This window comes from Oenanthe melanoleuca, chromosome Z, assembly GCF_029582105.1.
Source record: "Oenanthe melanoleuca isolate GR-GAL-2019-014 chromosome Z, OMel1.0, whole genome shotgun sequence".
In the NCBI taxonomy this organism is placed as follows: Eukaryota; Metazoa; Chordata; class Aves; order Passeriformes; family Muscicapidae; genus Oenanthe; species Oenanthe melanoleuca.
In genome coordinates, this window is record NC_079362.1 from 27,492,190 (window position 1) to 27,514,745 (window position 22,556).

Sequence of the window (22,556 nt, forward strand, 5' to 3'; positions counted from 1 at the left end):
TATTTTAAAACACAATCATCCTGTCATAGTGTCAACCCCGTGATGACATCTACATAATCTTAGATTCAGCTCAATAAATTCATCATCTCACAGAAAAAGCAAGAATGGTCTTGCTTGACAGGAGGTATGTTTGGTGTGGCTAATTGAATGTCAGCCATTGTTTAATTGTGTTAAGAGTTCTCTGAGTTGGGCAGTTGTAAGTAAAGGACCATTGCTGTTGTTTTTATCTGCTAAGGAATCAGTATAGTAGCTCCCCATTTGAATATGTAGGCTGGACAGCTCTTGAACCTGGAAATTTTCTCCAACTCCTGCGTGGGTCGTTGCTTTCATCGAAAATTTCTTCTCAGTGCTGCCCCTCAATGATTGCATTTAATTCACCTGATGTATGGATAACACATGTTCACTTCCTCATATGTGCATTTGTATCCCAGATGCATCAATCGATACTCAGCGCCCCACTTCCTAGCTTTGTGACTGCTGGATAAGGGACAAAAAATACTTAGGTTTTGTAAATGCTTGTCTGTATTTAGATTGCTATCTTCTGGCGTTCTCTACAGTCATAGAGGAGGATCCCTATAACAAATTTTGGGGCCACATATATTATTTATCCAAAATAAGATAAATCAAGTCAGCTCACCTGTCCCCAAGCCACTGAGTCTGAGACTATTTAAATTCCCAACTTCTAAGCAACTTGAAGCCAGCATATTTTTTAAAGCCATAAAAATGCTTACTTTTTCACCCAAAATTTTACCCACCAATCCCCTTCAGGAAACAAGCAGGTGCTCTGTCCAGGAACAAGCTGAGAGAGAAGATGGCTTCAGATCTCCTCTTTTAACCTCTTGTGTGCCTGCTGAACGCATCTTCCTCCAGCATTAAGAGTAGGCACCACTCAGCTCCACTGCTGGTAGGGCAGCCAATGGATGCTGTGGTGATTCATGCTCAGGCAGAGGTTGAGAGCAGTGTGTCATGGCAGAAAAATTTACCAGTATCTGTATTTACCACATCTGTAGCACACACAACATGCAAGACTTGAAATGACCTCTGCTCAAGTAAGGATCAGAAAACCAATCACTCCTAGTCTCTGCAGGACACAGAGTTTAAGTTTTCCTCCCAAGCAGAGGGAACTGGGTTCCAGTTTTTAGTAGCTGTCTCACATCTTCCTTCTTCTCAAACCAGGTTTGCACAGTGCTCTGAGTCTTGCTATAGTCAGTGTGTGAATTTTAGGGACTTCAGAAAGATCTGAAAATCACAGCTTAAGCTGTGATTTTTTTAATGTCAATGACATTAAAACACACATTTGAAGCTTCTCTGGATTTGGAATCCCAAATTCTGTTTTAAAGATCTGTTCAGATATTTCTTGCCCTGATAAACCATGGCATCCAAGTACAACTCAATCTTGCATGCACTCCTAACACCTCTCTAAGACAAGGGCAAAGTCTATTATTCACAGTTTACAGATAGAACATGAATGCACAGACAGGCTATGTATTTGCTGCAGACAAAACAAGTGGCTAACTCACGTACACTGAGGTTTAGAATAATGTCCTAACAGTAGACTCCATTTTCTCTCTTCCTATGACACTTGCTTCTGTTCCAGAGAGGCATAAATTAGAACTGTGATAAGTCAAGACAACAAAGTATAGAATTAAATGCTTTGAAACCAGTCTGCTTTCTGGTGTTAAAGCTCATATTTCTGTTTTTGGATTTCTTATCTTTACACATTCAGTGATGCACACTTAAAATTTACTCTGCAAATTTCCCAGCGAACTCTTTTACCAAGATGATTATAGAAGCAAATGGACAGAGAACAGTGAGTAGAGAACCCAGTGGTGAGTGGGTTTCTTTCTGTAAGGCTAGCATTCAGTGTGATTGCAGAATGCTGGAGTAAGCTTCTGCTCATCTGAGAGATACTGCAGCATGTTTAAACAGATGAAACACCAAGCTGAACTGAAGTGCCATTTCTTTCTTCCTCTGAGAAAGGCCATACAGCATTTGAGAATTTACTTTATTTTAGCCACCCAGTGGCAGGAGGAAATGCCTAACCTGTGTCATGTCACTCATTCTGATGAAGCAAAGCTTACTCTAGAAATTAACTTCTCTGCATTCTGACAAACATTTGCAGCAGCCCAAGCACAGGAGAAAAGTCAATTTACAAGCTTATATGAAAAACCTGTTGCTCTGCAGAGTGCTAAGCAAACAAGTTTGTTCATGGACCCACACTAATGCTTAAAATAAGGCTGAATACTTTTTATGCTGAAGTAAAATTCTTTCCATCTAATTAACTTCATGCATTGCTTACTGTATTTTATGAATTACCAGAAACAGAAACCAAAAAGGAAATATGTATAAAAGGTTAAGGTCCAGACTCTCAAGGACTTCTATTATGTCAGCCTATTTTACCTACAGTAAAAGCTGCACTACACAAGGTGATAATATTGAATCCATAATGGCCTCATTGGTGTGATGCAGGGCACTAAGAACCAGAGCACTTGATCTACTTTGGTGAAAGGTTTCAGGACATCATATGGAAATGAGTGTTGTTTGGTTTTCTGTTACATAGCAGCTAAAAGAAACAACAAAAATGTAAACCTTTTTTCTTTTTTTTTTTTTTTTTCTTTTTTTTTTTAGTGTGGAGACAGAAGCGTTTCAGAGCTATGCACTGCAGCACAGCACAGAGCAGCTCTGCAGTACAGTTCTGCCATAAAGGAGTCCCAAATCACCAGCAGGGGTGAGGTTTGCCTCTGGGGGAACATTCCTGGTGTTTCCACTTGAGATATGGCAATGCCTATGTTGATAGAAAACTGAGAACCAGCTTAAAAATGTGCATTTGCTTTCCACTGCCTGAAAATTAAATGGTTATAGCTTGCCTCCTCCCTATATCAAATGATACCATTTACTCTTTTACAGTTAATATTTTAAAGAGAAAATCCCTAATCTATTTCAATTAAATCTGATTGTTTTAAATATCCATGAACCTATCAGCAGAGTAGTGGACTTCAGAAAAATACCTTGGAACAACAGCAGCAACAGAAGCAGCAGCAGCGGCCATTCCTGTTACACTACAAAAGAAATCTGTAACCTGTGCCAGCTACAGAAAAATGTAGCATCTGTTGATCACTGGGTGAACTGGGGAAGAGAACTTAAATCCATGTGGGCTCTGCCATCTTCTGTTTCTCTTCAGACCTCCAGGTGTGTGGTCCCCGGCACGGACCGTGCCATCCATCTGGGACTGGCACAGCTGCATCAACATCTCAGCCATGGGGAAGAAGAGCTGGGTGTCACTTGAACAAGGGCAGGCTGTATGGGGCTGTCTGACTGGCAGTGCCCACGGAAACACAGGCCTTTTGACACGGTGCCTGTGACATGCTAGAAGATGAGCTGGCAGTTTCTGTATGCTGGGATGTCTGTGGATCCTAAACACCCAGGCCCCTTCCTCACCAGGTGTCACTACCCACGTTCCTCCGAGGTCTGCACCAACTAAACTCATGGTTCAGTCGAAATATTCTACTAGATGTGAAAACAAAAGTTATAACTACAATGGGGCTCAATCTGCCTAGATTTTACCCCAGCATAATACAGCAGGAAATTTTTCTGAAATCATGTGCTCAGCTATGGAGCTGAGATGACAGTTTAACTAGTCAATCAAACAATTACACAGTTTTTAAAATGTAGTGTCTGTGTTCGATTGTCTTAAAATTAGCAAAATCATTTTCTCACTAAAAGCCATCCTGCATCAGATCATTTTGCTTGACTTCTTCATCAGCTAAGCAAAACCTCCAACTGTGAAAAAATACATATTCAGCAGAGTACTGATTTTCTCCTGCAATCTCCTCCCCATTTATTCCCTCTTTTCTTCTCTATCATCAATCTTTTAAGCATGCCACTGTGCATTCACATTTTTCTTTCTGCACGTGTCAGCTCAACGCTCTTCCTCAGAGCCCTCTTTCTCCGCCAAATCCCGCAAAGCAGACTTTAACCACTCATTTCCCGAACAGGGTATTCCACACACAACTTTGCACAAGCCAGGCTCTCTGGGCGCTTCCCAGCCACTGTGCTGGAATCCCCCCTTCCCTCCAATAACCCACGGCTAAGGACAAAAGAGCAAGTAAAAGGAAACTGACTTACTGCTATGGCTTGGAGCCTTTCCTTGTGCAACTCTGCTTCCGCCATCCTGGAGAGAAGGACACGGGAGGAGAGAGAGGGAAACCGGTGGGTGGGAGGGAGAAACGAAAAGGCAAACAAAACCAAAACGGAGCGCACACTGCAGTCACCGGGGGGAAACTGGAGTAATTGCAAAGAAAGCCGAGCTCCTGTGTAGCCGTCAGCCACTTTTGGAGGCACCGCAGGCTGGCTCACGGTACGATCATTTTAGTCACTGTACCAGTGCCTGCCTGGCTGCCTGTCTCCCAGCTGTATTGCTAACTGCATTTCAGGGCTGCTTCTGTGTGCTGGTGCTGTCACACAAACCATGTAGGCACTCTCCAAGCAGCTGAGCAGAGGGATCGCTCGCATGGCTATAATTTTTTGCGTTGACGTCTCAGCTCATTTGCTCCTCCTATGGGGTGCTGGGTCACGACAGGAGCTCGACATCAGCAGCGTGCACAGCAATACAAACCTGCCTGACTGCAGCAGAGGAGGCAGACAGCTGTGCCACAGCGTGTCCTTAGCGAGCAGCGGCGCAGCGCGCAGGGAAGGACGGCGGCACATGGCGCAGGGAGGGAGCTGCGGCAGGCGGCTCCAGCCCCGGCTGAACCGGCGTGGGATAAGGGAAAGGACAGGGCTGCTGGCAGGAGGGAGAGCTCGGACCCTGGGGCAGCTGCACAGACACTTGCGAGCGCCGTGGTAACACGGCACCCTGCAAAAGGCTGCTGCTGCAGGGCAGCCCTGAGCACAAGAGACGAAGGGCATCTGGATGGGGAGGGAGAAGAAAGGTGTCCGCACATCCTGCATGCACTGCATGTACTGGCATCAGGCATCGAAAGCGACAAAGCTGTGTGTACAGTCTCACTGAAGAATCCAGTGTTATAAAGGGAGAAGAAGGAGGCAGGTGAGGAAGTGAGGGCACACCTGAGCCAGTATCACAAGGTTGATACCCATGATTTCAAGCTTGGCTTTGGTTTTGCATGCAAATTCCTCACACTTTTATTTTTACTTGTATGATCGTCTGTCTGCTTCCTTTTCTCCAAGACAGCAATGAAGCTGCCCCACTCCCTCGCAGTCCTGTCCCACTGTGCCACTGCACAGTGAACATGGGGCTGCCCCAGTGGAGGGGTGTCTCTGAGCCAGGGTGGCCACCAGGCCAGATGGTGTGTGGGGGCTGATCATGGCATTGTGGGGCTGTCCTGCCACCAGCATTATATGCTGCAAAATGCACTTCTGCATGTCTCCTGCCAACCTCTTGCTGGTAAGGTGGGGAAACTCCATCATCCTGAAGGAAAGCAATCTGGAAGTCATCCTGTTTCCCGTGTGCCTGCTCTTTCAAAGGCCACCTAGCCTGGCATTTTAGTTTTCCACATCCTAGTTTCCTCACTCAGACATCTTCCACCTTCATCCCAGTTCCAGTTCCAGGCCATGCTACTTGCTGCAGGCTGTTTTTCAAGGCAGCTGCTTTGTCAGGTGTTTTCACCTCCTGGTCCTATTTTCCTTACTGGTGCACAGACTCCTAGTCTCATGACAGCATGTCAAAGTGACTTCTTACTTGGCTTTACCTCTGTGAAAGAGATCCTTTTGTCATCTGAAAACCCACAAAACATTATAAAATTCCAGTAGTCACTGCAGCCAAAAGACAAAATTTTATTGCCACATCCCAAGTGGGGCAGTATGAGTAACTGGGCGATGGGGGGATCAGAGCTCAAGAAAATGCAACTATTGCAGCTACATACTGGAATACTCTCTCAGTCTTTCTGCTTTAAGTAATTTATTGAATAGAAGCTGCCCTCTGGCCTGTTTGGTCTCCTTTCCTTGTTGTTGTTCTTCAAAATCTCTCCTTTTTATTTTCCATTACCATGTAAAGGTCCAGGCATTGCTACTTGTATTACTACAGCTGGCTTTGAAATATCCCATCACACAGGATCCAGACATCTCTACTCCCACATGTGCTCTGAGAACATATATGGGCAACTGCTACTAAGGCTTGATAGCTATGCAATTAAATCCCTTCAATACCCTTCTCATGTTTTGCTGTTAAGCCTTGCCCAGGGGAAGAATTCTGCTACAGGCTATATCCAGCAAAGGCAAGGGTTATGCCCCAGTGCTTACTGGAGCTGGAATGGGCAGCCTATTCATGCTACAACCTGTAGTCACATTACATGCTGCCAAAATTGTGTGCAGTATGCATCACTTTAGGCCATCCCCTCTTTCCTTCTACATGACCTCCACTCAAGTAGGGATTTAAGCATATATTTAAGTGCATTCCAGACAGTTGTATATAAAAATGAATGTGAGTATTTCAATTATGGTACAGAGCTGGACTCTGTACCCCCCTGCCTTGTATATCCTCTCTCCAATTTAACTGCAATGCTTGTTGCCAGCAGGAGATAAGCAGGGTGCATCCCTAGTCCATGCTGAAGCATTCCTGGTTCCAATGAAACACATTGCAAGGCTGTGCACCCCTCCAGCTCAGTCTGCCACAGACACATGGATCAGCTCTGTTGACTCTTTGTGACTGCAGAGGAATGATAGGGGCTGCATCTGCAGCTGCACCAGAGCAGTTTCTTGCTCTTGTCTTACAGTGAGGAAAGGCTGGAAGTCATGCCATAGTAATAGCCACTAGTTTCTCTACATCTAGTTCTACATTTCTCTGCGTATAGCTGTCTCTCATACACCTTGAAGCCTGTGATGCAATGAGGTCAAAATCCTCTACCAAGGCATTTCACAGAGCACACCCAGGTGAAGTGATCTCTGTGAGGTGACTTACTACACCATGATGGAGTCTGCAGCAAACAGCCCCTGTAAGACAGTTAGTGAAAGAATTTTAAATGGAACAAAACAAACATATTTCAAACATATTTTTCATCCATGTTTGTTAAGATTTTGTTTCCAGAATGTTTTGCTAGGTTGGTAAGGGACTTGAATTTAAAAATTAAGAAATTTTGTTAAATTCTAAAGAATTTTTTCCCCTTACTTTTAGCTGAGGAGACCAGGGTGATATTTCCAAGTTTTGAAGAGACTAGTAAAACAAGAGAGAAGGGAGCATGTGGAGAGGAGCAAGGAGATTCTGGAAGAGTAGGTAAGAGCAGATTTAATATATTTTGTTCAGTAGCGAAAGAAAGAAAGAAAGAAAGAAAGAAAGAAAGAAAGAAAGAAAGAAAGAAAGAAAGAAAGAAAGAAAGAAAGAAAGAAAGAAAGAAAGAAAGAAAGAAAGAAAGAAAGAAAGAAAAAGAAAGAAAGAAAGAAAGAAAGAAAGAAAGAAAGAAAGAAAGAAAGAAAGAAAGAAAGAAAGAAAAGAAAAGAAAAGAAATATTCATTTTATTTCTTCAAATGTCAGTTCAGAAGCTGTTCTCTCCACAGCAATTTTTAAAAGAGCAAGAACTGCTAAATCCTAATAACGTGTGAATTGCATCCCATTTCCATGCACAACAGATTTTTATTTTCATTTCTTTGGAAAAGAGTGTAGGAAACAATCTGCAGACCCTGTTCAGTGCTGGAGAAGATCCTGAAAGCATTCTGAGCTATGTGTAGCCTGAACTTTAAATGAGAAGCTTAGTTATGTGGAGAAAATCAGGTTATTGTCCTTGCCGTGCAGCTGAACTGGATTAGGAAAGGTGCTAGTTTAAATCACCTGAGTTTAGTTTTGTTCAAGCCAGCCAGGTTGTTTTTTTTGCCATTGCTCTGCTCATTGCTCATTGATACTATAAGAACTCTTCTGCATGATGCCAGGAATCTTGTCCATAGGAAGCCTCTGGCTTCCCATCCTCCTGGATTTTGGTAGACAGATTTATTCTGAGAAACCAGAGTTTGTCCTGAAGACTGCATGAGGAAGGCACGTGCACACACATGATGGGCAGGATTAGCACCTCAGCCATTGCAAATTATGTATTTTTGAGGTGACAAGTTACTGGTTGGATCCTGGCAGTGGCTGTTAGGAAAACACAGAGCAAGGAGGGAAAACGGGCTTCATATTTGCATTTCAGATTGTTTAAGAGAAGATACTTCTGGCTCTTAAAATTACCACACGCCAACATGTTGCATTGTGCTGCACTAACACTACTCTGGCATCCTCAATATTGTCACGCATCCATGCCTACAGTATGTTTGAACCATATTATTTTCTTCTAAGTCAAAATTCTGAGGTTTGATTAATCTTTTTTTATCTGTCTTACCAGAGTCTGGCTGTATTAAAATAGTTCAGGAATGAATAGGTCATCTAAACTTTTGGATACCTGAGCTCATCACTCATGCTTGTTTTTTGGACTTCTTCAAACACTGTGCCACACACTACATACCCGTCAAAATTTCTGGCACTGTCACCATCTAAAACTTCCAGGAGAACTATTCCATCTGCAGTTATAATTGCAGCTCTCTGCCTTGCCACACAAAAACCCCTTCCTGTCCTTCTCTCACCTGTACCCAGACAGCTGGCTGGGGTATGGAGTATCTACAACACCAGGGGTTGTGCTTGTGCCTCTTGGAACTCACAGTTGTGAGCTGCAGAGACCCTCATCCTAGCAAGACATCACTCCAGGACAGTTGTCCTCATCCTCCCTGGACACATTAACCCAGAAAGTGGTGGCTGTATGATGGGGACTGTTGTCCAAGCCCTTCACACTCAGTGTGGCTGGTGGTGAGACGTGCCCAATATGTTGTCACTTGTGACTTGCAGGTGGTGAAAGTGAGAAGTTGAACATCCAAATGCGTGTCCTCACCCTTCCATGGAGTAGCAGATGCTGCCACCAGTACACTTTCTCATTCTAATTCCTCTGTGCACAGATTTTCAGGGGCACAGCCCCCAGGCAGTGTGGGCTGGTGAGAAAACCAGTCTGTGCAAGAAGACAAGCAAAGGCTTGGAAATCTCCCCTCCATCCATCACAGCACTTTGCACCTGGAAAATGCAGATGGTGAAACTATAAGTTATATGTCTGAAGTTGAGCAAGAGAGCAGTGGCAGAGTTCAACCTATACCTCTGAGTCCAATTTTCTAAGAATGATCACAAGATCATTCTTTCTTTATAGAAAAGAATATTTTTATATGTAAGAAATAATAAGCTAGAGCACAAGGCTTTGTCTTAAACCTCCCCAAGACAGCAGGCTTATGAATAGGAAAGCCATAAATTATTAATAAATACAGTCTTTGAAGTTTTTCCATTTTTTTCTGGAGCTGCAGGAAGGTTGCACTGAGAAGTCCTCTAACTAGAGGGTCTCCTTGTAGTCATGACAGCTTCATAGCACCTCCTCTCAACAGACCACCAGACACTCGGAGTGGTAGGGGCCCTAAGAGACTCCACAGACCAGAAATCTGGCCAAGTGATATTTGTTGTCCCTAAACAATGGCTTGTTCCAGCTGCAATGAGGGATTAGAAGCAATTGTTTTCCTGAGACCTGTTGTTCTGCCATCCCCACTACCATGCTAAAATAGCCTCCTGTTAGCCTGAGGTTTATTCAACATCTTGCAGTATGTTGGCAGCTACTAATGTCCTTGGCAGTAATTTAAGAAGTGAGCCACAGAGCATTCCCTGCCAAAGCTTTCAGATGAGCAGCTCTGAAGATGCTGTTTGCTGCGACTTTCCTTGAAGTAGGGAAGAAGAAGAAGAAATTATGTATGAACTTATCTTTTCTGCCTCTTTTCCTTGCCTGGTAGCTGGGTTATTTGAAGATTCCCAGGCGGAGGATGTGGTCTGTCTCCTCTTGGGATTTCAGTGCTGCTGCCAGCACTGTAGCTTGCTTACCCAACTGTAGCACCTGGGAATCTACAGAGCTGTCAGCCTGACCTCAGCAAGGCAAGGTTATGGAGCAGATCATTGGGAGGAGCAGGTCTTGCCTGACCAACCTGATCTCCTTTCATGACCAGCTGACCCACCTGGATGCAGGAAAGGCTGTGGGTGTTGTGTACCTGGACTTCAGCAAGGCCTTTGGCACTGTCTCCCTCAGCACACCCCTGGAAAAGCTGCAGCCCATGGCTTGGACAGGAGCACTCTGTGCTGGGTTAGGAACGGGCTGGATGGCCGGGCCCAGAGAGTGGTGAATGGTGCTGCATCCAGATGGGGCACCAGTCACCAGTGGTGTCCCCCAGGGCTCTGTGCTGGGGCCAGTCCTGTTCAATATTTTCACTGATGACATGCATGAGGGTATTGAGTCCTTCATCAGTAAATTTGCAGATGACACTAAGCTGGGAGCATGTGTCCATCTGTTGGAAGGTAGGAGGGCTCTGCAGAGAGACCTGGAACAGTTGGATGGATGGGCAGAGTCCAATAAGATGAAGTTTAACAAGTCCAAGTGCAGAGTCCTGCATTTTGGCCACAGTAATGCCCTGCAGTGTTACTGGCTGGGGTCGGTGTGGCTGGACAGTGCCCAGGCAGAAAGGGACCTGGGGGCACTGACAGACAGCTGACTGAACATGAGCCAGCCCTGTGCCCTGGTGGCCAAGAAGGCCAATGGCCCCTGGCCTGGGTCAGGAATAGTGTGGCCAGCAGGAGCAGGGAGGTCATTCTTCCCCTGTACTCAGCACTGGTGAGGCCACACCTTGGGTGCTGTGCCCAGTTCTGGCCCCTCTGTTTGGGAAGGACGTTGAGACACTTGAGTGTGTCCAGAGGAGGCAACAAGGCTGGTGAGGGGCTGGAACACAAACCCTGTGAGGAATGGCTGAGGGAGCTGGGGCTGTTCAGCCTGGAGAAAAGGAGAAAAGGAGAAAGGAAGGTTTAGCCTCTTCTCCCAGGCAATCAGCGACAGGATGAGAGGACAGAATGTCTTAAGCTGTGCTGGAGGACGTTTAGGCTGGACACAAGTTCTTCACAGAAAGAGTGGCTGGGCACTGGAATGGACTGTCCAGGGAGGTGAAGGAGCCACTTACCTGAAGGTGTTAAAGAAAAGGCTGGACATGTCACACACTGACCTGTCTGGGTGACAGAGTGGTGCTAGGTAAACTTAGGTAATAGGCTGGACCTGATGATCTCAAACATCTTTTCCAAACCAGTTGCTTTTGTGATTCTGTCACTAGCCCAGCTCCTGGGGAGCAGGGTGGGATTGAATGACCTGCTGAGGAGAAATGTAAGGCAACTTTTCCCAAATTCCTTTAGTCTCTGAAATTACTCAAACAGAAAATCCTGGCTTGTCCTTGCACTTTCTATTCCCAATGCTTCCCTCTGCATTCAAATCCACTTGAGGGAGAGAGAAATGATGAGAACTGCCAGCATTACTGTGCAGGACAGAGACGTATCTCTGAATAGGACAGCTCCCTTCCTTAAAAAGGGAATTTTTGTTGAATTTCAATTCTATCAGCAAAATTATGCCACTGAAATAGGTCACCATCCCTTAGTTGTGCATCTCTCTGTAGCTGTTAATGAGCTGAGAATTGTGTGTACCTAGGACTTGAGTTATCCATGTATTTGAAACATTTTGTGGCTTGAGTTTCATTGTTCCTGACAACTGTAATGCTGATACAGAGGAGGCTCTTGCTCCTCTAGTCCCTTAAAACTGGCTTGGTTTTTCATTATGCCAAGAAAAAGTGTACATTTTTTCACTTCAGATTTTAAAACTAAAGCTTGGTTCCTTGTGGGTTCTGGCATTTCTCTCTCTTTTCAAACAACTCAGACTGCAGCAGGAAAACTGTTTTAGTGGGTTTTATTTCTGTTCTTGTGCCTTCTTATCATTCTCCACATATAGTACATTGCTGAAATGATATTCCCTTAAAAAATGCTAAAATGTTCACTGCTGAAGTTTGGATTAGTACACTGGATTTTGCTTCAGAAGTGAGATTGTTAAGAAAATAAATAAGTTTTCTGCAGCCCAAAAGACAAAAGCTGTAGAAAGGTGAAAATAAATGAGTGTTGCAGAATGTAACTGGGGCCAGAATCTGAATATCTGTTTTTTAGTACTGCTGTGATCACACTGTAGTCTCTGGGGCTTTTCTTCCCCAACATGTGACCAGAAGATAACTTAATGCCTACTTTTTAAACAACATTTTGTTACCAGATCCTTTAGATCCTTTGTCTCCTATCCTCAAGCTCCCAAAAGAAGGGCTGTGGTATTGGCACTGGATTTGTAATGCAAAAAAATTTCGAAGAATCCATTCCAGTCTACAAGGGCGGCTTTTGTTAATGACAAACTTTTAGTTCAGGTTAAAAAGCTGGGAAAATTATGACATTACCTTCCTCCTCAGTGGAGGGGCTGCCCAGAGAGGTTCTCTACAGCTTGTCTGCATCAAGCTGTCATTTAACAATGGGCATTTAAACCAGCCCACCTCAATTTCAGCTCCTTATAGGAACATAAGAACATAGAATTTTGATTTTATCTCTGTGATAGAGAGGAGTTAAATGCATCAATTTAAATAAGGGGCCTTAACAGTACTTTGAAAGAGTGAGTCAGATCGGAGTCAAGTCTATTTATCACAGTCCATCATCCTGAAATCCTCCTGAGACCTGCCATGTAGCCTTTGAGCCTGCTAGTCAGTGGTGCTAGCCCTAGAAAAAAACAAAAACCAAATCAACCAAAAAACCCAAATTAAATTATGTATTTTTAGTATTTTTATGTATGCCATTTCTAGTCCTCTAACCTGACAAAAACTGGAAACCTTTCACACAGAAATCATCTCATGGCCTTTTGGCCTCAGCTTCAGAATGGCAGAGTCACAGAGAGAAAAAAATATCTGGCTAATTTCTGGACACATGCTGAAAGTTTGATGTGAATTTTGGATCAGTCTACACCACGTTAAAATTAGTACATCTGACTTCTTTTGCTGTCGAAGGAATTAATTTAGCTTTTCATAGCCTGCAGCTAAGTGCCAAGACTTTGCCTTGAACACAGGTATGTATGTATTATTTGAAAGTCCTGCACTGCATATGTGAAAATGGTTTCTTCCAAGGATCATTAAGGCTGTTCCTTTTCTATAGTGCAACAATCACAGGCACACAAGCATATTGCCATGTCCCTTTCCTGGGAAATGTATCCCCACTGGTTCCTTGCTTAGGGTCATGGCAAGAAGGTATTATTCCCTCTAGTGCTTTTCCAAGACTTGAACTACAGAGAGCAGATGCTGAAAAACTCTTAATCAGAATTCCTGAGGAATATGCAAATTCCACTGACTTCCTATTTGTGTCACTCTAATGGCATTATTTTATGCTTTAATGCTGTAAGGTACAAACTGGAGAAGTGTTCTATGTTCGATTGCATCACACACAAACCTCACTCAAGATGACATTACCATTAAACTAGTATCTCTGGTGTGCATCTAATTAGTAAATCATCTTTATATTTTGCACCTCTAATGTACAAAGCCCTGATTTGGTAAGCAGCCTTCAGAAAAGATAGTATTCATTAAACATAGTAGTCAGAAGTTTGTAGGAAGAAATTTAATACTGGTTTACAAAGCAGTCTTAATGATTGACATTGTCTTCCACTGATTTTAGTGAAAAAATGATTCTTAAACCTCTAGACTGCTTTGAAATTCCATGTCAATGTGTCTACATTTTAAGCTTCTGCATATACTCCAATTTTGAAACCTGGAAGAGAATACAAGACATTATTGTTTCAAAACTAGGCAGTCACCCACCCTTTTAAATAAAGATATTTGGGAAGATGTTGAATAATTTAACTTTGAAAAGTTCCAATTATGTCTTAATTTAGTACTTAAGCAGGCTTTTCATCTTTCTCCAACTTTCTCTGGTTTATGTCTCCTGTACCGAAGAATAACATGTGGAGCAAGGCTGCAAGTATCCTCAACTTCGTGATAAATCCAAACCTCTCCCAAAAGGTCTGAAGTGTTCTCATGTAGTTAGCTTAGTTGCTGCTAGGTGTGTCAGGAATGAAAACAAAAAGGCTCCCCAAGAGGCTGGAACAGGTTTACAAAGGGCACATACTGTGAGACAGCCCACTGTAGCTCTGCGCTCCATGTATTTGTCCATTATGCATTAAAATAATAGTGACCATGTAGCAGTGCCATCTGCACAAATGGAGAAGAAAGCAGCATGTCAGGTTGTTAATTTAACAATATAAGCTTTCTTGAATTATTCTTTTGCAGAACTAGAACTTTGCAGATTTCCCCTAGGAGGTTTGAATCAACTAGTGAGGTGAAAAAATCCCACAGGCTGCTCTTCACATCACAACAGCCTGAGACTCTTTCTTAAAGATGGTGGAGGAACCTTGCTTTCATTATAAGGTTGTAAAGAGACAAACAGATGCAACTAATGAAAAAAAATACATCTATTCTTCATGGTGTTTCCCAACATGATTGTCTACTCTTTGCTTACAGAAAAGAAAAATCATCTCCCTTTTTCTACATTTTTCCTTGATTACTTTAGATGACCAATTTATTTGATCTTCTAACTTCATAACATTATAGCATTTGCAGTTTGGACACCCAACAAAAGTATAGAGAGGGTAGCTGCATGAGATCTTTTCAGACAAATTAATTTTATCTACATTTTAGACTGTTCCTGCAGTGAAAAAGTATACTTTTAAAAAAACAATAAGTATATTTTTAAACAAATATATTTCAAAGACTGATAAAATACTTCCAGTTGAGAGTTGTCAAAAGATGAAGGTGTTTCTTAATTCTAGTGCCCAGGTGGTCACTAGAATCAAGAAAGATGGTCATGGTGTGGTTTTGTAGCTATTTCAGTGGACTTCAAGTATGCATAAACCTACATAAGTATGTCCATAGCAGATGTCAATTTTGTGTCTAGTGTGTGATGACAATGAAGTGACAAGAGCCCTGGACATGTCTGTCTCAAGTAACATCTTCAATACATCTTTTACTGGACATGTTATTAATTGCCAAACCACAGTTCAATTATACTAAAAGCACATATCTCCTTGTTGACATGAGAGTCCCATTTAAGGATGATGGCACTTTCCAGAAAACAGGGACCATATGGAAAAAGGGACATTTAAAGTAATATTTTGAGTTTCACATTTCAAATCTGTCTAGGAATTTCATAATTTATTTTCCAACCCCCCTCCTTGCTCCTCTCTCCCCCAATATGCCTGTGAGTCAGTAAGACTTCTTGCAAAACAAACTCTAACCTAAACAAGTTAAATGAATTTATTTAGTGGAGTAGATCAACAAGCAGACATTCTGTAGATGCCACTACTGGTCAAGCTCTGACAATTTTCAAATCATCTTTCTACGAAAGTGTTTCTTTGCCTGTCTTCTTGTCTTCTCATCTTCTTGTTCGTCTAATGTGAACTCTGCAGTACTGGGACCGCTTGCTGTGTGCTGCTGAGGAAGGATGATTAGATAAAAGATGGTTAGTTAAATTTCATAATACATAAAAACTTAGAGATTATATGATATCTTTTTATTTTTGGTTGAAAAAAATTATTTGAAGTCCTTATTAGTTTCTTCAAAATAATAAACCTTTTTCTGGGAGTTCACAATCACAGCTTGATAAGCAGCTCTGGATTTGATTTCCCTTTCAAAACTGGTTTTAAGCCACACTGCATTTATTATCAGCCTAAGACTCTAGTCCTCTGCTGACTGATTGATAATTAATTCTGACTCTTAGCAGTACTGTGCCAAGGAGTTCCACAAATCAGCTCAAATAAATGCTTCTTTTTAATAGCCAATTTTCTTGTTTTCACTACACTTGTTATCCAGCTATCAGAGTTTTATTTAGTATTCTAGACTGCCTGTCTCATCTCACGAGGAAAGTGTACTAGCTGTGAAATTTTGTAGTGAGACTCATTCCTGCAATCGATCTGAGCAGTTTTCCCAAAGAGCACAGAAAACCCACTGCTGCAGAAACAAATGGTAGCTTACAGTCTTTTGGAAGGAGGCAGAGAGGAAAAAAGATGCAAACCAAAAGGAACTTTCTTGATACTTTGAAGAGAAACAAAAAGTGTACTGAGAAAAATGAGTTAATAATGGAAAAATGTCAGGAAAAACAGAGGTTGCCTTTAGATTAGGTATCTTGTGTGCATTTTTAAATTAAAATGATGATTCAGGGGAAGAAGCACTAATATTTTAATCAGTTATTTTTGTGTTAAAAGTCCCACAGTAAGTATTAGCTTGTGTCTTGTTTGCCTTGAGTGAACTGCAATTTTAGGTGCTACGATGCCAGAGAGTCAAACGCAGCATTGCTGCAAGTAAGAAATTGGAAAAACTTTTCAGCAGTGCCCACATTAGATAGGACTGTAAGTAAAAGTTGGTCCAAAAGTGCTTAAAAGGTGGGAGGTTTTATTTTTTTTGTTTGTTTGTGGTTTTGTTTTTTTGTTGGTTTTTTCTTTGTTTCTTTGTTTGTTTGTTTGTTTGTTTTAAACCAACTTAAACTATTAGAAGTTCGTTTGTTTTGGAGATTAGCAGATGCAGCTTAAATTTTTGTAAGAATGTCCCTGTTGGTATACGGAGCTCAACATACAACATAGGCAGATCTTTTGTCTGTTTCTGAAAATAAAATCTACTTCTGCCCTAACTCTGGGCAACTCAACATCCACGGATACTGTGATTCTTGCAGTTTTAATGTCTAATTAAGTCATGATCTTTTGGCTCTGGATAAAGTACAGTATGATGACAAATACTGGCTACTGATGTCTCAGTATTTTTTGCCCTCAAAGTAGGTTACAGTTTATTTCAGAGTCTTCGAACACATCACTTTCAAATGTAGCCCCACTGAAGTCATATAACCCTATCTCTGTGGGTCCTCTTTTGAATTATTTCCCCTGGACTTACTCAGCTACTGAATCTATGTAGTAGAAGTTCCTACTACTTGTAGGTTTTGAAATATGGAAGGCCCTCTTGGATGTGGAAAGAGCTTAAGGAGTGGTTTTAGCCTGCAGGAGATGGGATAGCCTTCTGGGAAGGGGCTGAGGTGCAGGAAGCCCAAGGTCTGTTCCTGTCTGTTTTGTTCCCTGTATTGCCCCCACACTGGGCTGCTTTTCCCCACAACTCCAAACACTTGCAAAGGCCAGTGAGGTTTCTGACAATGTGCAGCCTGGCCAAGCGCGATGGGAATGCTGATGGGAACTACAGGAGAGGCTGAGAGTACTCCTGAATTTCCACAAGTCTCTGTTTCCCATGGCTTATAACTCAACCAGAGGATATTTTAAGTCAAAGTAAAGCATGTTTGGCCTTCAGTGGTTAGCATTCCCCATTTCAGTACTTTAGCCTTATCTGCTGATGTTTCAGGGCTGCTAAAATAAGACACAGACACTCCGAGAATAGAAAAAGCAAGATGTTTCTGCTGCCCTGATAGAGAGTTGCTGCTACTGTTGCAGAAGGGAATGAGCTGAGGGCAAGTTTTAACTCATGGCTCTCAGCTTCACCAGCAGAACAGATGTCTCCCGGGAGCAGCAGATCCCTGCCTTACCACTGAAGAGTGTGCGTAAAATGGTACACCACCAATCTTCCCAGAGCACCACAGCTGTAATCAAAGTCTGTGTAAAACTCAAAAGAATCTCGATGTGTTCAAAATCATTCAGTCTTTCCAGTAAGGACATGCACAAAGGCAGAGTTAAGTTTTTGCACTTCCCACCCTTTGCCCTAAGCCCCCATTTTTACGCTGCCTGTCAGGACAGGAGCTGGGAGGGCAGTGGGTTAAGGCAGACAGGATAAATGTGGCTCTCTGAGCAGAGAAACTGCTGCTGTGATCTGTTCCCCACAGCCTGGCACTTGGAGGGCTGTCATGCGCTTGTGCTGGAGTTAAAAGGCCTTATAAGGCAAAGCCTGAACAAACTGTTGAGCAGTCTGAAGTGTTCCTCAGTGCTGAAAAACCTCCAGGGAATGCACAACATATCCCTGGCAAAGATTACAGCATATTTTACAGCAAGCTCATAGACTAACAAAGCAGATATTGTATCTTTGAATTTCAGGCTCTGCAGGGTAGTCTCAGCAAGAAAATTTAGATTAGGTCCCCTTCTTGGACTCATTTTACTGCAGTGAGAAAAGCTAAGTACCATTCACTAAATATGTTTTTAGGATTTCATGAAGTTAAGTCCTCTTCTGGAAATACACTCTCTACAGCAGAATACTTATTTGGAGGTCTCTCTGAGCTCATGGCTGGACCAACCAATCTATTTGATCAGCAGCAGTGGTAGTATCAATGACAAAATGAGCAGACCTTGCCCTGGAAATCTCCACAGTAAACCAACCCAGCTTTGGGAACCTCCAGCTCACTTATGGCCAGTTAGGTGTGAGGAATTCCAACCCCTCCTCCGTTGCCACCATGGTTCAGGTGGAACTGAGGCACAGCTGCCTTGCATCCTCTCCTAATTTGCAGGAAAAGCACGGCATGCTTACGGCAACAGAGCCGTGGTCAGTGACACAGAGTCTAGCTGGAGGTCTGTCACTAGTGGTGTCCTTTGAGGGCCTGGTACTGTTTAACTTACACATCAATTGGATGAAGGGGCAGAGGCCTCCTCAGCAATTTCACTGACAGCACACAGCTGGGAGGAGTGGCTGATACCCCAGAGGAATGTGCAGCCCTCCAGAAGGACCTCAGCAGCCTGGAGAGATGGGCAGAGAGGAACCTCCTGAAATTCAGCAAAGGCCAATGCAGGGTCCTGCACGTGGGGAGGAACAACCCTGGCACCAGTACAAGCTGGGCTGACCTGCTGGAAAGCAGCTCTGTGGAGGAGGAGCTGGGGGTCCTGGGGGACAGCAAGCTCCCCATGAGCCAGCAGTGTGCCCTGGTGGCCAAAAAGGCCAGTGACATCCTGGGCTGCATGGAGGAGCAGTGCCAGCAGGTCAAGGGAGGGATCCTGCTCCTCTAGTCAGCCCTGGTGAGATCTGGAGTGCTGTGATCTGTTCTGGGGTCCCAAGGAAAAGAAAGACACAGAGCTCCTGGGGCAAGTTCAGCAGGGTTACAAAGATAGTCAGAATTATATGGTGGCTTGGGTTGGAAAGGATCTTAAACATCACCCAATTCCAACCTCTCTGCCATGGCCAAGGACACTTTCCACTACACTGCAGAATCACAGAACCACAGAATACATTGTGTTGGAAGGGATATTTAAAGGTCATTTAGTCCAACCCCCTGCAATGACCAGAGACATCTCCAAATAGATCAGGCTGCTCACAACCCTGTCCAGCCTGATCTTCAATGCCTCCAGGGGTGAAGCATCTACCACATCTCTGGGCAATCTCACTGTAAAAAGTTTTGTCCTTATATCTAATTTAAACCTACCCTCTTCAGGTTTAAAGCCTTGTTTTTTCACTACACAGCATTGTAAAAAGTTTCTCCCCAGCTTTCTTGCAGGTTCATTTCAGCTACTAAAAAGCTACAGTATGGTCAAATAAAGTCACCCCAGAGACTTCTTTTCTAGTTATTTTAAAAGAACAAGCTTGAATCAATAAAGGGACTTGAGCTGTCTTATGAGGAAAAGCTGAGGGAGATGAGCCTTTTTAGCCTTGAGAAGTCAGGCAGATGGTTTAATCAATGCCTATAAGTATCTGGAAGGAGGGTGCCGGGAGGATGGATCCAAGCTCTTCTCTGTGGTGGACAAAAGGCAGAACTTGAAGCACAGGAAGTTCCACCTGAACATGAACAAAAATTTCTTTACTGTTCAGGTGACTGCACCCTGGCAAAAGCTGCCCAGTGATTGTGGAGATACTAAAAAAATGTCTGGATGCAATCTTGTGCCATGTGCTCCAGAATGCTTGACCAGGAAGATTAGACCAGAAGATGCACTGTGATCCCTTCCAACCTGACCCATTTTGAGATTCTGTGGTACTTTGTGGTGCTCACTCACAAAGCTCTCAACTGCACCAGGAACTGGCCCATCTTTTTCCCTCATAAGCCAGATCAAACTGCTGCGACTCTAACAGCTGATGCCTACTCACAGGCAGTTTCTTAAATCTCCTCTCTATTGGTTCTGTTGCTTGCATTTTCTTACTCAAGCCTTTTTACTGTTCAAGCCCTTTGCTTGTTATTTTCTGATACTTTAAAATAAATCCTTTCAAATTCCTTTTTCTGTTTCTACTCAGCTGTCTACAAGCCTGTTTACATCATGCAGGTGCTGACCTAAAACTTACATGGCAATCCTGAGGAAAAAGCATGCTTATTCACTTCTCCAAAGTCAATGTGGTTGTTCAAAGCAGTGTAAACAATTATAAAAGCAGCAGAAAGTTGTGAATGCCAGAAACCAAGACCAATGAATTGAGATTTGTTTTCTTCTTCCTACAAGGAAGATACATGGAGGTGGTCTTGCTACAGCTGAGGAGGAACAGATTGGACATCTGTTGGATATCCACTGACTCCTCATACACTAATAGATTCTCATGATTTAGGATTGGTACTTCCCCATGTAGTTCTCCTTAGAGACTCCAAACCACACAGCCTCTCACTCCCTTCCACCTTCCCCTCCCTCTTACCACTTTGGTGTGATGGAATTGAGAATTAGAGGCACAAAAGGTGAAAATTATAGGCTGAGATAAGAATAATTTACTGGAAACAGTAATGAGGTATAAGATAAAGAAACCATTTACATGTTAAGCCTGTGGCAACTATTGAAGGGCTCTTCCCCACTCTTCCTTTTCTCCTGATCAGGAAAGGACACCTTTCTCCTCAGAAAAGAAAATTCCCTTCCCTCCTCTCCACCCCAGGCAATGATTCCATGTAGTATTGAATAACATTAGGGTATGGCCATGCCCCCCCCTTCCCAACTGCTGTAAAAAATTCACCCCATCCTGGCTGAAACATACATATCCTTGTGAGAAGGACTTGCCAACACATTTTCCATTTGCAGTTGGTACTTTGTTCATGGATGCCAAAAATAGGATTAGAAGTATGTTGAAGTAATTCATATGTAATCCACCTCTGTCGGAAGATGAATTCAGACACATTGCAGCCTAGTCCATTGCAGTGATGCACACATTTGTGAAGGGTGCAAAAGATGTACTCATACATCTTCCTTACATCATACCAGCCATCTTCATCGGGGTTATCCTACCTAGGTTTTGGCGGGCACTGGATATCAAGGCACAAGCACACCTGTAAATCAGTCCCCAAAGGTAATATGGGAATCAAGAGCTAGATAAATAACAGTGATTGAATGAAGAGCTTACAGGAAATTAGTCATCTTCAGATGACAATTGGCAGTAACTGGAGGGTTACAAAGTGCCATTTGTTCTGTAGCTCTAATAAACCCAAAACATTTTAAGTATCCAAACTTCAGCTGGTTAGTTTTGACTATTAACCCACCATTCTGTGCATTGCTTTCTAAAAGTGGACAGCTAATTGAACTGGAAGGCACTTCCATAAAGACAGAGCATTAAATGAATACTTCAGAAAATCACATTTGAAATCCATCAACATAAGAGCATTCTCATTGAGAGTACATAATCTCTAGGAAATGCCTTCTCTATAAACTACTGAATAGCAGCAGCTGGTGACCAGAAAGAGCCAAGCTGAAGTACAGTTATTTTAAAAGATTGGTGGTAAAGGCAACTAAATAGGAAAAAAAAAACCAAAAAAAAAAAAAAAAACCAAAAAAACCAAAAAAAACAAACCTATGGAGAAAAGCAGTGTAAGCAAATACCATGTAGAAAAAAAATGCACTCAAATCAGAACCAAGTTTGGGGATATTAAATCAATGCTAAGCAAATGGCCAGAAAAATAAAAGCAGAGAAAGGAACACAAAATTTTCACTAGTCGAATTAGATATACCACATAGACCTGTTATTAAGGTTGGTTGTGGCCAGAGACTTGAAGTAGAGCTCAGTTTGATGTGTAACATATATGACTGCTTTGCCTCAGCTGCAACAGCCCAGAAGATAAGGGACTAACATGTATGTTTCAAATACTGATAGCTGGAGAGCTTGAAGCTGAACAAAGGACTGATAGTAAGAACATGCTGTGAAAAAGGGCAGAATATGTCAAGAAAAGGGGACCAGACAGAGGTAGGACAGTATTTTTCTGGGCCAAATACCCTTCTGGCTTCTGGAGATAAGCACAGCACAGCACAGGACAGACACAGGAATGAGGTCAAGAAGCAGGCACGGACTGTCAACTAAAGGTCAACCCAATAGAGGTGGATCAAGGTCACTAAAGACCCTTGAAACCCTCTGACCCATTTTCACAAAAGTATAAAAGAACAAACTGTGCATGACAAATAATTTGTGCTTAAAGTGAGAAACTGAGAAACTTAACTCCAGGGTGGGGAAAGTTATCTATAAAATGCACCTCCCTGAAGTCCAGATGGTGCCTCCAGGACTCTAAAACACCTCACCAGCTGTGTCACATCAGCTGTGTCAATGCTGGAGCCATGACTGGTACTGATGATCAAACTTCCTTCCCTCCTTCCCTTCCTCCTTCCTTCCCTCCTTCCTTCCCTCCCTCCCTCCCCAACTCTATCTCTCCTCTCTTTTAATCTCTCTCCTCTTTCACCCTACCTTTTCTTCAAAATCCATCACCATGTGTTTATACTGAAAGATAAGGGACTAACTTACTAATGTATACCAATTTCCATGCC

The 22,556-nt window shown here is 42.8% G+C and overlaps 1 protein-coding gene across 3 annotated transcripts in view; it reads right to left on the reverse strand.

Moving 5' to 3' along the window:
- PALM2AKAP2 (PALM2 and AKAP2 fusion) overlaps positions 1–4,678 on the reverse strand; it is a 265,867-nt gene extending 261,189 nt beyond the window's left edge. For all 3 annotated transcript variants that reach the window (XM_056513037.1, XM_056513036.1, XM_056513035.1), the window contains exon 1: positions 4,126–4,678. In XM_056513037.1, coding sequence (XP_056369012.1) covers positions 4,126–4,170 — 45 coding nt within the window. In that variant the 5' untranslated portion in view covers positions 4,171–4,678. The remainder of the gene's footprint in view (positions 1–4,125) is intronic.
- Between the last annotated feature and the right edge of the window lie 17,878 nt (positions 4,679–22,556).